At 39.1% G+C, this 17,137-nt stretch overlaps 1 protein-coding gene across 1 annotated transcript; it reads left to right on the top strand.

Moving 5' to 3' along the window:
- Nucleotides 1–15,199: 15,199 nt before the first annotated feature.
- Nucleotides 15,200–16,237, top strand: LOC117807023 (dynein heavy chain 2, axonemal-like). Its single transcript, XM_034676062.1, has 3 exons — nucleotides 15,200–15,244; nucleotides 15,809–15,959; nucleotides 16,076–16,237. Exons 1-3 carry the CDS (start codon nucleotides 15,215–15,217, stop codon nucleotides 16,216–16,218), a joined length of 324 nt encoding a protein of 107 aa, XP_034531953.1. The 5' UTR covers nucleotides 15,200–15,214; the 3' UTR covers nucleotides 16,219–16,237.
- The last annotated feature ends 900 nt before the right edge of the window (nucleotides 16,238–17,137 follow it).

Here is a 17,137-nt window from a genome sequence, read left to right as displayed (position 1 = left end):
ACTTCAAAAACTGATTTGCAAACCATTTTCTTAAAAACCAAATTTGAGTCACAAGCTTTTAAATGTATCCTGGCAACACTCTCACCCCAAATTATTTTAGATAAAACAATATTCTTTTTTCTATTATCTTCAAATTTTCTTCCTCACTCATTTAGGGTGCAAGCGGTGCCCCTAATGGACAGCTGGCGCCCCTAGCATTTGCCTATACTGCCTCAGAACACAGCAGCTAGAATCCTGACACATACAAGAAAATCTGATCATACCACCCCGGTTCTCAAAACACATCACTGGCTCCCCGTTCAATACAGAATCCACTTCAAAATCCTATTATTAGTCCATAAAGCACTCAATGGTTCAGCTCCCCAGTACATCTCTGACTTGCTCACAGTGTATAACCCGACCAGGATCTGTAGGTCAGCAGGTGGAAGTATTTTAAATGTACCCAGAGTCAAATCTAGGTCCGGTGAAGGGGCCTTTAGTTACTGTGGTCCATCTTTTTGAAACAAAGTGCCTGCTGACCTCAGGTCCATAACAACTGTCTCTACTTTTAAAAAAAGACTGAAAACATATATATTCACAAGCATATGAATGATATGACTGTTGTGACTGGATGCATGTGCAGCAACAACTGCTGTTTGTCTGATTGCTGTGTCTTATGTATGTTGGGTGTATCTATTGTTTTTCTGTTTGTATTTATTTTATTTGGATTTTTTTTTTAAATGTTTTTAATTCTCCATGTAAAGCACATTGAACTTACGTGTAATGAAATGTGCTTTATAAATAAATTTGCTATTGCTATTGCTATTGCTATTGCTATGCCCCGGGCCAGCCCTGTTTGACAGAACAGCAGAGAGACGGAACAACTTTATGCCCTCAGCATTCACAGATGAGATACGTTTTTTTATATTGTAAACCAGATTCTCAGCTCCAGTTAACCACGTAGTTATGAAATGAATTCTTCAAAGTGAAAGTGAAAGTTTCTTTACTGAGTATAAAAGGAGAGGTGTAGACAGGCGGAGAGGAGAAGGAGAGGTCTGGTGCTTCTGAAGGACAAACGATTTACCTTGATTGAAGAACGTTACTCTGCAATGTGCACATCTATTCTCTGAAGGTGAGTTTTTATACATACTTTTGCAATGTCTTTTTTTCGCCCCATGGAATATGTCCGCCTGTTTGGTCAATGGTAGAAACTCAGATTTCAGAGTTTACCACAAATAGAGGTTGCCTGGGCATGAGATAGTTTGCAGTGACAGTGAATGAGTGGGCTGACAATTTTATGACCAAAATATCAAAGATAGCAGAGGTAGAGGAACATGTCTCCCCTCAGAAAAAGGGTTTAAAAATGCAAAAGGTTTCAATCAATCAAGCTTTATAGAGCACCTTTCATGCGAATCAAATGCAATTCAAGTGCTTTACAGTGATCGAAATTAGAAAGAAGCAGAAGTTAACTAATGGGAAGACAGATTGAACACAAAAATGGATTTTAAAATAGAGACTAATGCACACCAACAACAATAAAATATGTGTAATTAAAATAAGTTAACATCAAATTAACATTAAGAATATAAATTGTTAAAATAAATAATAAAAAAGGGTAGGAATAAGAGTTGAAAATAGAATTAAAGCTAAAAATGTCAATAAAACTGAGTAGATAATTAAAAAACAAATAGTTTAAATAAAATAATAAAACAACATTAAAATCAATATAAAACATTAAAGTAATACAATTGTTAAACCCTACATAAAAGCCAGACTCAATAAATAAGTTCTTAGTTTACGTTTAAAAGTCTGAATATCTCCATCAGCTCCCCTCAGATCCTCCGGCAGGCTGTTCCATAGTTTGGGAGCGTAGTGGCTGAAAGCAGCGTCACTGAAAGTTTCAGTTCTCCTTATGTAGTGCCTTAAAAATTACTAAAAGAATTTAAAGTCAACATGAAAAGAAACAGGCAACCAGTGTAAAGATTTTGAAACAGGCATAATGTGTGCTCTCCTTCTGGTCTTCATTAAAACTCTAGCTGCTGCATTTTGTATTAATTGCAGTTTGTTTATTGTGTTCTTTGGAGTAGTTTACAGTAGTCTAGCCTGCTAGTTATAAAAGCATGCATTAGTCTCTCTGTGTTGCCCAGAGAGAGAACCGACCTCACTCTAGAAATGTTCTTTAAATGATAAAATGCTGATTTTGTGATTGAGCGTATATGTGGCTTAAAATTAAAAATCAGAATCAAATAAAACACCAAGGTTTCTTGCTTTTTGGCTTGAGTTAAGTCCATAAACATTTAGTGTGGAGGCCAGTTTCTCTCTCTGAGCCTTTGAGCAGATGACAAGTACGTCCGTTATGTCCTGGTTGAGCTGTAAAAAGTTTTGTGACATCCAGGCTTTAATATCTAACATGCAGTTAAAGTGAGTCAATAGGTATAAAGGTAGGTTGTTGGATGTTGGATGTTTTAAGTGGCAAGAAAAGGACCCAGATAATGGAAAAAGTTAATAATAAAAAAGTGGAAACTTTAATTAGGAACAAGAATTATTATAATACAGTTAATTACAGTATGACTGATGCATTTATTTGTTTCTCACTTTTTTTCCTGTGTGGATTCTCTCCAGGCTCGTCTTACCTGTTCAAAAATAATAATCATACCTGTGATAATTATAATACTTGTATGAATTTAAAACCTTTGCAAAAACAGTATATTCCATCCTTTATTTACTTAAATATGTTTTGGTGCGAAACAGGTTATTAAGTGTTGTAGAAGCTAATTTAAATTCATTCTAAGATTTTATATTTTAGTTAACAAAATTAAAACTTTAATTTGATAAGGATTACATATATGAAATAGATCCCCTTAAAAATAAGTAGAAGAGAATATATTAATTTATTTATTTGAACATATCCTTTGAACATTTTGATAATGGGTGAAGTTGGTAGATATAGGGTGGGAGCACTGGTGTGGAGGTCAGTCTTCTTTGTGTGGGTTTAGTGGGAGCGTCATGCTGAATGTTTTTTGACTGTGTCATGATTTATTGTTAATTTATTTATTTAAACATATCCTTTGAACATTTTGATAATGGGTGAAGTTGGTAGATATAGAGTGGGAGCACTGGTGTGGAGGTCAGTCTTCTTTGTGTGGGTTTAGTGGGAGCGTCATGCTGAATGTTTTTTGACTGTGTCATGATTTATTGTTAATTAATTTATTTAAACATATCCTTTGAACATTTTGATAATGGGTGAAGTTGGTAGATATAGGGTGGGAGCACTGGTGTGGAGGTCAGTCTTCTTTGTGTGGGTTTAGTGGGAGCGTCACGCTGAATGTTTTTTGACTGTGTCATGATTTCAGCTTGTTTTGATTGTTTTATCTGATAATGACTTTGGACGATGAAAAGGAATTGCGGATTTTTCAACTCAGAATAAATGGAGAATTAACTATTAGTTAATTACCTTTCAGTAATGGTTTTGATGACAGTGGACACGTGTGAGAACACCAGATAAAGTCTGACTATACATGTGACATTTTTGTGTCACATTTTTGCAAGAGTGACACTCTTAAAAGAAATCTGCCACTGCAAGTATTATTGATGTGAATAGAAATCTCATATGTAGGAAAATAAATGTTCAGTGAACAAGTTGATTAGCAGGTTCCAACACTTGCAAGAAAACTCTCAATACCACAACCACTGTAGAGGCAGAGCACCCTTTAAAGGCTGTTCCTAACACAGCCCCCTGGTTGCATGTTATTAATGGTTAATGGTTAATAACATGGTTATTAACCATGAGCAACAAGAATGTTCCATAAACCAAACTGGTTTCTCAACGTGACGCAGTCTGCATTCCAAGCTATTTATATCATTGCAGTATGAACAGCTGTTGCAAAAAGACACGCCCACTCACTCCTTCATGCACAGTCACACACAGATATCAGCAGAGCGGGGCTAAGAGCTCAAGCCCAGAATGTTTCCCAAAGCCCTTAATGTTTTTGACTATTGATACAACTCTGTCAATTCCCTCAGTCTCAGTGAGTGATACAACTCTGTCAATTCCCTCAGTCTCAGTGAGTCCACAGACAAATCAACAGAGAAAGTTCATTAATAAGGAAATATCGCCATCTGTTGTTCTGTCTGAGATGATCATTGCATTACCACAGTGATCACGTCAGAGAGCACTTCACTCCACTTCACTCCTCCCACTTTACTGAAGTGTGCTTTATAGGTTCCGGTGACGAACGAGTGCACTAAATAAGTCATTGAGCACCAGGTCAGCCGCTAGAAATATTCAATGCAGTTGGCGGGTTTTGACCAGTAGCAGGATGTGTACACACATTTTTAACACAATGTGGGGACTTTTAATACTTTATACTCAACTGCTGGGATCAAGACCTAAATTGATTGACAGCACTACATAATACTCATACAAATACATTTTCAGCTCAAAGAAGTGGTGTGGGGGTTCAGTTACTCTTTAAATCTTTGTCTCACTGACTAGACTAATGAGTGTCAAATAATGTTGTTGTTGGGAACATAATGCAGCCGAGGGGACTTCATTGTGTTTTAATCTTTGTGGAATATGTAAGGTGAACGTGGAGTCACACCTTGTCACTTTTACTTCCAGTGAGGAGCTGCCTGTATAATCTGGAGCAACTATGGGGGGGATTATGAGTGTACCCAACATGGAGGTAAACGTCCTGTTTGAAAACTTAATTAAAAAAATGAAATGCTGTTTCATAAATATATGTGTATATGTGGTAATGAGTAGTGTTATTATATTACATATATATTACATTCTATGTTTATTTTCTATGTCAAGGGAGCAGAAGAACCTCCACCATGGCCTCACATCAAAGATGAGAGTCAGCAGAATGATGAGAAAGGTAAAGTTTGCTTCATGAATTTTGTGTTCAGCACAAAGACAAAACATGCAGTCTCTAATAGTTGAACTGAGAAGCATTATTATGAATATAATTTTTCCACAGTTCTCTGCCCTTCAATGAAGCCTGCAGTTGATCATGTAAGCAGCACGCCAGATAACCAGCATTTAGAGTCTCCTGAGGTTGAAGTGGGGACCTGCAATGGGGCTGGGCCCCATGATGGAGAAGCTGGGCAGGAAACAACAGTCCCCAACACCTCAATGCTACATGAACCAAATGCAGAACCAATCAAAGAAGGGACTACAGAGCCTGCTGTAACACCTGAACACATGAGTGAGTCAAATGAGAAACAAAAACATTATTTGTGAAAAATCCAGAAAATAGTCACACAGTCCCTCTGAGTCTGTAGATGAACTCACCTGAAAAAGCTTTAGTTTATAAATATATGACATTGGTGGTTTGAAATCATTACATTAACATGTGTACATAACATGAACATATAGGCATCGTTGTATTACAACCCCCCCTCCCCACTTTCGTCTTGAGCTTCTCTCTATCTCTCATGCTCTCTGTAGCCCTCTATCCCATAATAACAGTTAAAATATCTGACACCAAAAGAAACAACAATTAAAGCTGCAAGTGGCGATACAGGGACCTTCACAGCTTTGCGCATGGTGCAATGGTGAAATCCAAACACTACTGTGGTACAAAGTATATGCGGTTTCATGAGTAACATGCAGTCTCTAATAGTTGAACTGAGAAGCATTGTTATGAATATCATTTCTCCACAGTTCTCTGCCCTTCAATGAAGCCTGCAGTTGATCATGTAAGCAGCACGCCAGATAACCAGCATTTAGAGACTCCTGAGGATCAAGTGGGGACCTGCACTGGGGCTGGGCACCATGATGGAGAAGCTGAGCAGGAAACAACAGTCCCCAACACCTCAATGTTAAATGAACCAAATGCAGAACCAATCAAAGAACAGAGGGCAGAGCCTGCTGTAACACCTGAACACATGAGTGAGTCAAATGAGAAACAAAAACATTGTTTGTGAAAAATCATGAAAATAGTGACACAGTCCCTCTGAGTCTGTAGATGAACTCACCTGAAAATTTTTTTGTTTATAAATATATTAGATTGGTGGACGAAAGTGGGGAGGGTGTCCCCACTTTCGTCTTGAGCTTCTCTCTATCTCTCATGCTCTCTTTAGCCCTCTATCCCATAATAACAGTTAAAATATCTGACACCAAAAGAAACAACAATTAAAGCTGCAAGTGGCGATACAGGGACCTTCACAGTTTTGCGCATGGTGCAATGGTGAAATCCAAACACTACTGTGGTACAAAGTATATGCGGTTTCATGAGTAACATGCAGTCTCTAATAGTTGAACTGAGAAGCATTGTTATGAATATCATTTCTCCACAGTTCTCTGCCCTTCAATGAAGCCTGCAGTTGATCATGTAAGCAGCACGCCAGATAACCAGTATTTAGAGACTCCTGAGGTTGAAGTGGGGACCTGCACTGTGGCTGGGCGCCATGATGGAAAAGCTGAACAGGAGGCAACAGTCCCCAACACCTCACTGCTACATGAACCAAATGCAGAACCAATCAAAGAAGGGACTACAGAGCCTGCTGTAACACCTGAACACATGAGTGAGTCAAATGAGAAACAAAAACATAATTTGTAGAAAAATCCAGAAAATAGTCACACAGTCCCTCTGAGTCTGTAGATGAACTCACTTGAAATAGCTTTTGTTTATAAATATATCAGATTGGTGGTTTTGAAATCATTACATTAACATGTGTACATAACATGAACATATAGGCATCGTTGTCTTACAATGTTGTATTACAACTTTCAAGATGAAAGTGTGGAGGGTGTCTCCACTTTCGTCTTAAGCTTCTCTCTAGCTCTCATGCTCTCTTTAGCCCTCTATCCCAAAATACAGTTAAAATATCTGACACCAAAAGAAACAACACTTAAAGCTGCAAGTGGCGATACAGGGACCTTCACAACTTTTTGCATGGTGCAATGCTGAAATCCAAACACTATTGTGGTACAGTGTATATGCGGTTTCATGAGTAACATGCAGTCTCTAATAGTTGAACTGAGAAGCATTGTTATGAATATCATTTCTCCACAGTTCTCTGCCCTTCAATGAAGCCTGCAGTTGATAATGTAAGCAGCACGTCAGATAACCAGCATTTAGAGACTTCTGTGGTTGAAGTGGGGACCTGCACTGGGGGTGGTCTCCATGATGGAAAAGCTGAGCAGGAGGCGACAGTCCCCAACACCTCACTGCTACATGAACCAAATGCAGAACCAATCAAAGAAGGGACTACAGAGCCTGCTGTAACACCTGAACACATGAGTGAGTCAAATGATAACAAAAACATTGTTTGTGAAAAATCAAGAAAATAGTCACACAGTCCCTCTGAGTCTGTAGATGAACTCACCTGAAAAAGCTTTGTTTATAAATATATTAGATTGGTGGACGAAAGTGTGGAGGGTGTCCCCACTTTCGTCTTGAGCTTCTCTCTATCTCTCATGCTCTCTTTAGCCCTCTATCCCATAATAACAGTTAAAATATCTGACACCAAAAGAAACAACAATTAAAGCTGCAAGTGGCGATACAGGGACCTTCACAGCTTTGCGCATGGTGCAATGGTGAAATCCAAACACTACTGTGGTACAAAGTATATGCGGTTTCATGAGTAACATGCAGTCTCTAATAGTTGAACTGAGAAGCATTGTTATGAATATCATTTCTCCACAGTTCTCTGCCCTTCAATGAAGCCTGCAGTTGATCATGTAAGCAGCAAGCCAGATAACCAGCATTTAGAGACTCCTGAGGTTGAAGTGGGGACCTGCACTGTGGCTGGGCGCCATGATGGAAAAGCTGAACAGGAGGCGACAGTCCCCAACACCTCAATGCTACATGAACCAAATGCAGAACCAATCAAAGAAGGGACAACAGAGCCTGCTGTAACACCTGAACACATGAGTGAGTCAAATGAGAAACAAAAACATAATTTGTGAAAAATCAAGAAAATAGTCACACAGTCCCTCTGAGTCTGTAGATGAACTCACCTGAAAAAGCTTTGTTTATAAATATATTAGATTGGTGGTTTTGAAATCATTACATTAACATGTGTACATAACATGAACATATAGGCATCGTTGTATTACAACGTTGTATTACAACTTTCAAGACAAAAGTGTGGAGGGTGTCCCCACTTTCGTCTTGAGCTTCTCTCTATCTCTCATGCTCTCTTTAGCCCTCTATCCCATAATAACAGTTAAAATATCTGACACCAAAAGAAACAACAATTAAAGCTGCAAGTGGCGATAAAGGGACCTTCACAACTTTTCGCATGGTGCAATGGTGAAATCCAAACACTACTGTGGTACAAAGTATATGCGGTTTCATGAGTAACATGCAGTCTCTAATAGTTGAACTGAGAAGCATTGTTATGAATATCATTTCTCCACAGTTCTCTGCCCCTCAATGAAGCCTGCAGTTGATCATGTAAGCAGCACGCCAGATAACCAGCATTTAGAAACTTCTGAGGTTGAAGTGGTGACCTGAGGTCTCATTTATAAAGGTTGCTTACGCACAAAACGGGGCCTGAAATTGGTGTACGCCAGTTTTCACGCCAAGTTTGTTATTTATAAAAACAAACTTGAGGTGAAAATGTGACTACCGGTAAGCAAACTCTGACCCAGGTGTACGCTCATTTTAGAGGCAGGGGGAAATTGGCGACGCAGTTGGTGAGAGGGAGAACTGAAGTCAGATTATATTTTAATGCCTTTTACACATTTCATTTCATTGAATAAGAACATATTAACAGACCTGCATCACCATCATCACTAAAATCTACATATTCTATTTGAATGTGTGTCTGTGGTGAGTCGTTTCTAATAAGCTGTCATTAAAAGATAAAAGCGTGACTTAAAGTTCATCAAATATTTAATCAGCTTTGTCTCACATTTCTCCAAAGTGTAGAGCATATGTGTCAAACTCAAGGCCCGCGGGCAAAGTCCGGCCCGTGGTGGCATTATCTTTGGCCCGCGAGATAATATAAAATTATTTATAGAGCTGGCCCGACGGTATTTTGCACGCACCACTAAAACTACAAGTCCCACAATGCACTGCATGTCAATCGAGGGCCCGCACGCGAGAGGCTTTACCCGACTCTGCTCATCATCAGCCTTATGAAGCTAGTCACCTGCAGTCAACTTTCAGATATCCCTCTCCCCCAAAAATGACTAAATGAAAGGTGTACTTTGAAAACAGGGGGGTTGAAGACAGGTGGGAGGCAGAGTATATGCATGTGCGTAACAGAAGAACTTTTGGGATTAAGATCAATGCATGACACAACTACGGGGAAAGATCTCTTTGAAGAGGTATCCAGATGTGTACATGAAATGAGGCTGCCTTGGGATAAAGAATATGGGGACTCTCCTATCACACAGAGGTGCGATGGCTAAGCCAAGGAAAAGTGCTGTAAAGGTGTTTCGAGTTGTGTGAGAAGATCTGTCAGTTCATGGAGAGCAAAGGGAAAGACACAACAGAGCTCAGAACTCACATGAGCTCAACCTGCAGCTTCAGGGGCGGGGCCGTGTGATCACAGACATGTACGCTGCAGTGAGGGCTTTTAAAACCACCCCCTCCCCCCGTGTGGGACACACAGATGCTGCAAGAAAACTTGAGCCATTTTCCGTGCTGCCAAACTACCTGTGTGAACAACTGTTCTCTTTGATGAAGTTAAACAAAACATCTCACAGTAGTCGTCTTACTGATGAACACCTTCACTCTATCCTGAGGATTTCCTCAGCTCAGAGCCTGACCCCAAACATTGATGAACTTACATCCAAGATGAGATGCTGAGTATCTGGCTTAGACTAGTGTCCAACACAGAGCAGCAGACTGAGCCTTTTTGCACTTTTTCTCACTACCACAGGGCATTTTTGGTTTTGCTTTGCAGAATTATTTTTGCTAATGTTGTTGGCCTGTGGAAAAATATTTTCATAAGAAATGAGTAAAGCTCATTCATTAGATAAGCTGCAGATTGAGCAATAAGAAATGAATGCAACATATTTTTCATTTATTTAATGTTTATAGGCAATAATTTAAGCTTTGCTAGTTCAATGTTCAATATGTGCAATACGTTCATTTCAATAAGTTTTGCAATAAACATTAAACCAGTCCGGCCCCTGACTTGCACTGATTTTTTTATTTTGGCCCTCTGTGTATTTGAGTTTGACACCCCTGGTGTAGAGGAAACACACGGACCGTATCCTAACGTGTTCGTCTGGAGGTAAAACTAAAGTAACATCAGAAGACGTAAATCAGCCGTGGAGCAAAGTGACAGTCATGTTTTCAATGATTCTAACGCTGTGCAGAGTCACTGAGTGTAGTTATACTTTAATAAAGACTGCTGTAGAGTCACTGAGTGTAGTTATACTTTAATAAAGACTGCTGTACAGAGTCACTGAGTGTAGTTATACTTTAATAAAGACTGCTGTACAGAGTCACTGAGTGTAGTTATACTTTAATAAAGACTGCTGTGCAGAGTCACTGAGTGTAGTTATACTTTAATAAAGACTGCTGTACAGAGTCACTGAGTGTAGTTATACTTTAATAAAGACTGCTGTGCAGAGTCACTGAGTGTAGTTATATTTTAATAAAGACTGCTGTACAGAGTCACTGAGTGTAGTTATACTTTAATAAAGACTGCTGTACAGAGTCACTGAGTGTAGTTATACTTTAATAAAGACTGCTGTGCAGAGTCACTGAGTGTAGTTATACTTTAATAAAGACTGCTGTACAGAGTCACTGAGTGTAGTTATACTTTAATAAAGACTGCTGTGCAGAGTCACTGAGTGTAGTTATATTTTAATAAAGACTGCTGTACAGAGTCACTGAGTGTAGTTATACTTTAATAAAGACTGCTGTACAGAGTCACTGAGTGTAGTTATACTTTAAATAAAGACTGCTGTACAGAGTCACTGAGTGTAGTTATACTTTAATAAAGACTGCTGTGCAGAGTCACTGAGTGTAGTTATACTTTAATAAAGACTGCTGTACAGAGTCACTGAGTGTAGTTATACTTTAATAAAGACTGCTGTACAGAGTCACTGAGTGTAGTTATACTTTAAATAAAGACTGCTGTACAGAGTCACTGAGTGTAGTTATACTTTAATAAAGACTGCTGTACAGAGTCACTGAGTGTAGTTATACTTTAATAAAGACTGCTGTACAGAGTCACTGAGTGTAGTTATACTTTAAATAAAGACTGCTGTACAGAGTCACTGAGTGTAGTTATACTTTAATAAAGACTGCTGTGCAGAGTCACTGAGTGTAGTTATACTTTAATAAAGACTGCTGTACAGAGTCACTGAGTGTAGTTATACTTTAATAAAGACTGCTGTACAGAGTCACTGAGTGTAGTTATACTTTAAATAAAGACTGCTGTACAGAGTCACTGAGTGTAGTTATACTTTAATAAAGACTGCTGTACAGAGTCACTGAGTGTAGTTATACTTTAATAAAGACTGCTGTACAGAGTCACTGAGTGTAGTTATACTTTAATAAAGACTGCTGTACAGAGTCACTGAGTGTAGTTATACTTTAATAAAGACTGCTGTACAGAGTCACTGAGTGTAGTTATACTTTAATAAAGACTGCTGTACAGAGTCACTGAGTGTAGTTATACTTTAATAAAGACTGCTGTACAGAGTCACTGAGTGTAGTTATACTTTAATAAAGACTGCTGTACAGAGTCACTGAGTGTAGTTATACTTTAATAAAGACTGCTGTACAGAGTCACTGAGTGTAGTTATACTTTAATAAAGACTGCTGTACAGAGTCACTGAGTGTAGTTATACTTTAATAAAGACTGCTGTACAGAGTCACTGAGTGTAGTTATACTTTAATAAAGACTGCTGTACAGAGTCACTGAGTGTAGTTATACTTTAATAAAGACTGCTGTACAGAGTCACTGAGTGTAGTTATACTTTAATAAAGACTGCTGTACAGAGTCACTGAGTGTAGTTATACTTTAATAAAGACTGCTGTACAGAGTCACTGAGTGTAGTTATACTTTAATAAAGACTGCTGTACAGAGTCACTGAGTGTAGTTATACTTTAATAAAGACTGCTGTACAGAGTCACTGAGTGTAGTTATACTTTAATAAAGACTGCTGTGCACTGAGTGTAGTTATACTTTAATAAAGACTGCTGTGCAGAGTCACTGAGTGTAGTTATACTTTTAATAAAGACTGCTGTACAGAGTCACTGAGTGTAGTTATACTTTAATAAAGACTGCTGTACAGAGTCACTGAGTGTAGTTATACTTTTAATAAAGACTGCTGTGCAGAGTCACTGAGTGTAGTTATACTTTAATAAAGACTGCTGTGCACTGAGTGTAGTTATACTTTAATAAAGACTGCTGTACAGAGTCACTGAGTGTAGTTATACTTTAATAAAGACTGCAGTAAGGAGCACACGGAGCACAGAGACACGGCTCCAGCTGCCTCAAACACTGATCACATCTTCCTCACCTTCATGTGTTTACTGTGTTAATGAGAACAGTGTGGAGTAAAGCCATGCCTGGTTCTCAGTTATTATCTTACATATCATCATAATCAGTCAGAGCGCAGGCCAAGCTGCCCGTGATGAAACACATTAAAACTTATATTCAGGGATCAAACTTCTGTCAGATAATATCAGAGAGGAGATCTCTGAAGGACGTGAGCTCTCTGTAATGTGAAATAAAAGTGTGTGTCCTGTAAACATGAAACACTGCAGTGAGACTGTGCATAATGGTGAATGATGGATGCTCTGGCACTGCTGACGGATACATGAATGCTGCAGACGTGGAGTCACTCCATATTTTTATTTTAATTTGTATTTCTTTTGTGTCCCTCCTGCAGTAAGAAACAAACAATGCGTGCTCTCTGACCTCCACTTCATCCAGGAGGTCCACGGTTTGTGTGTCAGACACTTTATTCTCTCCGTCTTCCTCTCTGTTGTTGCCGTGATTCACCGTGAGAACCTTGGATCTTCCGGCTCATTTGTCTGCATGTTCATTCATAAAGCTCTGTGCATTGACCGTATATGGTTGAATGTGGGCGTGTCAAGGGCGGAATACGAGTCTGAACTACATGTGCATATCTCCATGTGGTTTGTGATTTATAAACGGAACATTGCCTAAAGTTTGAGTGCGAACAGTTTTATAAACCAGAATTATTTTTGGCGCACGCCATTTCCGGGTTTTCGGAGTAGGTACTCTTTTAGTGGGGATTCTACGCACTCTTTTATAAATGAGACCCCTGGTCTGTGGAGCTCTGCAGAGATGGTTGTCCTTCTGGAAGGTTCTCCCATCTCCACAGAGGAATGCTGGAGCTCTGACAGAGAAACCGTTGGGTTCTTGGTCACCTCCCTGAACAAGGCCCTTCTCCCCCGATCACTCATTTTGGCCAGGCAGCCAGCTCTAGGGAGGGTCCTGGTGATTTCAGCTTCTTTCATTTACGTATGATGGACACCACTGTGCTCTTTGGGACCTTCAATGCAGCAGATTTTTGTCTGTACCCTTCCCCAGATCTGTGCCTCCATACAATCCTGTCTCTGAGGTCTACAGACAATTCCTTTGACTTCCTGTCTTGGTTTGTGCTCTGACATGCACTATAAACTGTGGGATCTTATATAGACTGGTGTGTGCATTTCCAAATCACATCCAATCAGTTGAATTTACCACAGGTGGACTCCAATCAAGTTGTAGAAACATTTCAAGGATGGTCAGAGGAAACAGGATGCACCTGAGCTCAATTTGAGTTTCAAAGCAAAGGGTCTGAATACTTATGCACATGCGATATTTGAGTGTTTTATTTTTAATTAATTTGCAAAAATGTCTACAAAACATTTTTCACTTTGTCATTATGGAGTATTGTGTGTAGAATGTTGAGAGAAAACATAATTTAATCCATTTTGGAATAAGACTGTAACATAACAAAATGTAGAAAAAGTGAAGTGGTCTGAATACTTTCCATACCCCCTGTAAGTGCAGTGCTGCTCACAAACAATACATTCATTCAACATACCAACATACAATAACATGCCCACTGTCAAGATAAGAAACCATGCCACTGAGGCATACCAATGACACAACAATACCAATAACACAATAAAGCTTGCGTGCCAACGGTTTTATTAATCAGACATTTTTTCAAACACACCATATCCGGGTTTTCAGAGTACGTACTCTTTTAGTCAGGATTCTACCCACTCTTTTATAAATGAGACCCCAGGTTCCCAGAGTTCATTCTGAGCTGGGAAGAGCTGCTTTTGGCTTTCTTGCACCATCTGCATGGAACTCACTTCAAAGCACATTAAAAATGAATGCACTAGTTTCTGTTAGTCATTTTAAATCATTAGTTTTAAACTTTTTACCCTCTGATTGCACCTGTTTTAACTGACTTTGTGTTAACATTACTTCTCAATAGTTTTAACATGACTTTTTAATTGTTGTCTGTTTTTAATTGATCATCATTATTTTAAGGTTTTATCTTTTATTTGCTTGTCATGCATTTTAAAGTTTCCTTTATATGCTCGAAGTCATTGTAAATGAGGGCTTTGCTCTCAATGATTTTCGAGTTTAAATAAAGAGATAATTCATGAATTAGTTTCACCTGCCTTTTGTCACACCTGTGTTGATTACTGTGTGTATTTAATTTCTCTGTTTTCCCTCTCCTTTTGTCACTTCATTGAGTCCTGTTTGCACCTTCATGCGTCTTCCAGTTGTCCTTGCTCTTTGTTTCTTGTGGATTTTGTTGACTTTTCAGTTTTGATCTTTTTGGATTTTGTTGTGGACATTTTTTAATGTAACCTTTGTTTCACTTTGCCTTTTATCTATTTAATGTTTAGTCTGATCTTGGAGTCCCCCTTCTTTGTACCCACCGTGACATCTCTGGCCATTAAAGGGGCTATGAGGACTTTCTAAGTGATCTTGAAATAGTCTCCCCTTTATATATGGAAAACAATGGAACGATATACGGCAGTACCCGGATGTCCCCTTGTTCACACTACGCCGACCGGCTGAGTTTAGCAGAGAGACGTGAGAAGAGTGAGAGAGAAGCAACAAAGTGATCAACAAAGTGCCTTTTCCTTGAAGAAATCCATTTATTTGAATTATTTTGAAGTTATGGTGGACTCTGGAGCTGGACTAGCAAACAGAGAAAGGACAGAAGAGATGAAGAAAGCAAACAGGAGAGTGACAGAGCCCAGTCTGAAACACTTCAGGATGGCTTCTCAGAGATGAAGAGAACTAAAGGAGTTCAAATGACTGAAAACAGATGCTCGGTGGATCCCCTTCCTTGAGACAGGTATGTAATGCTGCATTTCTGTTTTAAATCACAATGTAATATTTTATTTCACTATAATAATCGTCTGTATGTAGGTCAAACAGTGTTAGCCACACTGCTAGCTCATTAGCATTAGCCCAGAGCGAATTTACCTCTCTTCTTTTTCTTTGTAATCTGTCTATTCCTTCCATCTTTCTTCCTCTGCCCCCTCATTTTTTTTTTTTTTTTTTTTTTTTTTTTTTTTTTTTCTCTTTTTTTCTTTTCTTTACTTTCTCCCTCTTGTCTGCATATATATTTCTGGTTTGTGCCCCCTCATTTCTACATTCCTGATTTTTCAATCTTGCATAACTTTCTTCTTCCCTTTATGTCCTGTATCTACCTCCGCTGCTCTTTCCTCCTCTGTTCCTCCATAAGATCTCCCAATTCCCTTGTTTTCACTCTCCCTCTCTTGTCCCTTTAGATTCATACGTTCCTGGCACAGCTGTGGGTCATTCATGTCTGTTCATAGTCACCTCTATCATTCCCTGAGTGAGCCTCCCCTTGTATTCCTTGTTTTTGTTGCTCATTTACACCCTCCTCTTTTAGGATGGAGTATTTGTCTGGGGTTTGTACCTGGAGGGGGCCGGTTGGGACAAGAAGAACTCATGTCTGGTAGAAGCAGAACCCATGCAGATGGTCTGTCCCATCCGGACCACACACTTCAAACCTGTCGAGAACCGCAAGAAGATGTCCAAGAGTGAGTGGTTCTGGACTTTACAGCACTGGTTTCCTACTTCCTCGGTCCTCCTCTTGTTTTCTTAAGACGTGACCTGTGATTGGCTGTCTCAACTTTATATTTGTGTTTGCGTGTAGGTATTTACCTGTGTCCATGTTTCTACACGCCGGTCCGATCAGGCAGGGCGGTGCTCAGTGTGGAGCTTAAAGCTGGAGCCGTGACCCCGGACCACTGGGTGAAAAGAGGAACTGCTCTACTCATGAGCCTGGACACAGAATAAATTATATTTACAAGATCGAGTTATGGTTCAAAGATTTATTCATTCATAACTGATCCACCACTATCATCTCTCTCTCTCTTCATCTCCCTCTATCCCTCTCTCCAACACGGTCTCAGCAGATGTGTGTCTAACATGAGTCTGGTCCTGCTGGAGGTTTCTGCCTGTTAAAGGAAGTTTGTCCTTGCCACTGTAACTTGCTAAATGCTGCAAAGTGCTCTGCTCATGGTGGATTAAGATGAGATCAGACTGAGTCCTGTCTGTAAGATGGGACTGGATCTGATCCTGTCTTGATGTTGGGTCTTTGTTAATAATAGAACATAGAGTCCGGTCTAGACCTGCTCTGTTTGGAAAGAGTCTGAGGAGAACATTTGTTGTGATTTGGTGATATATAAATAAAGATTGATTGATAGTTTTATTTAACAAATTAGACCTTTAATTTACCAGGTAAAAATGTGTGAGAACCAGTTCTCATTTACAAACATGACCTGACCAAATGATGAAAACTGTAGCAAAAGTTAAACCGATACCAACAGAGTAGTTCATTTGATACCTTTTATATGTCACTCAATGTAAACACAAGCATTAACCTTCTTCAAATGCTGTTCTGCTCATCTGATAGAAACACAAATAGATTTTGAAAGTGTTCAAATTATTAGAACTAAATTAATCTGCAAAAATGTGCAATAAAGAACTTCTTGGAAGTGTACTTTAAACACTGTGAATCCTTGATTTACAGAGCTAGACTACACCACATCACAAACTGCTGTGGTAGTGGACCAATAGGGTTGCCAACTTTCTCACTCCTAAATAAGGGACAGGTAAACGGTGCCATGGTGGTGTGAGGATGTCGTGTGAATTCAGCGTATATTCATATTCTGATTCAACTGGAAATGCAGAAAGTGTGTATACTCCCTTTAAT

Source organism: Notolabrus celidotus, chromosome 23, assembly GCF_009762535.1.
Source record: "Notolabrus celidotus isolate fNotCel1 chromosome 23, fNotCel1.pri, whole genome shotgun sequence".
Taxonomy (NCBI): Eukaryota; Metazoa; Chordata; class Actinopteri; order Labriformes; family Labridae; genus Notolabrus; species Notolabrus celidotus.
Note: the sequence above shows the minus strand (reverse complement) of the source record. Positions and strands in the feature narration are given on the sequence as shown.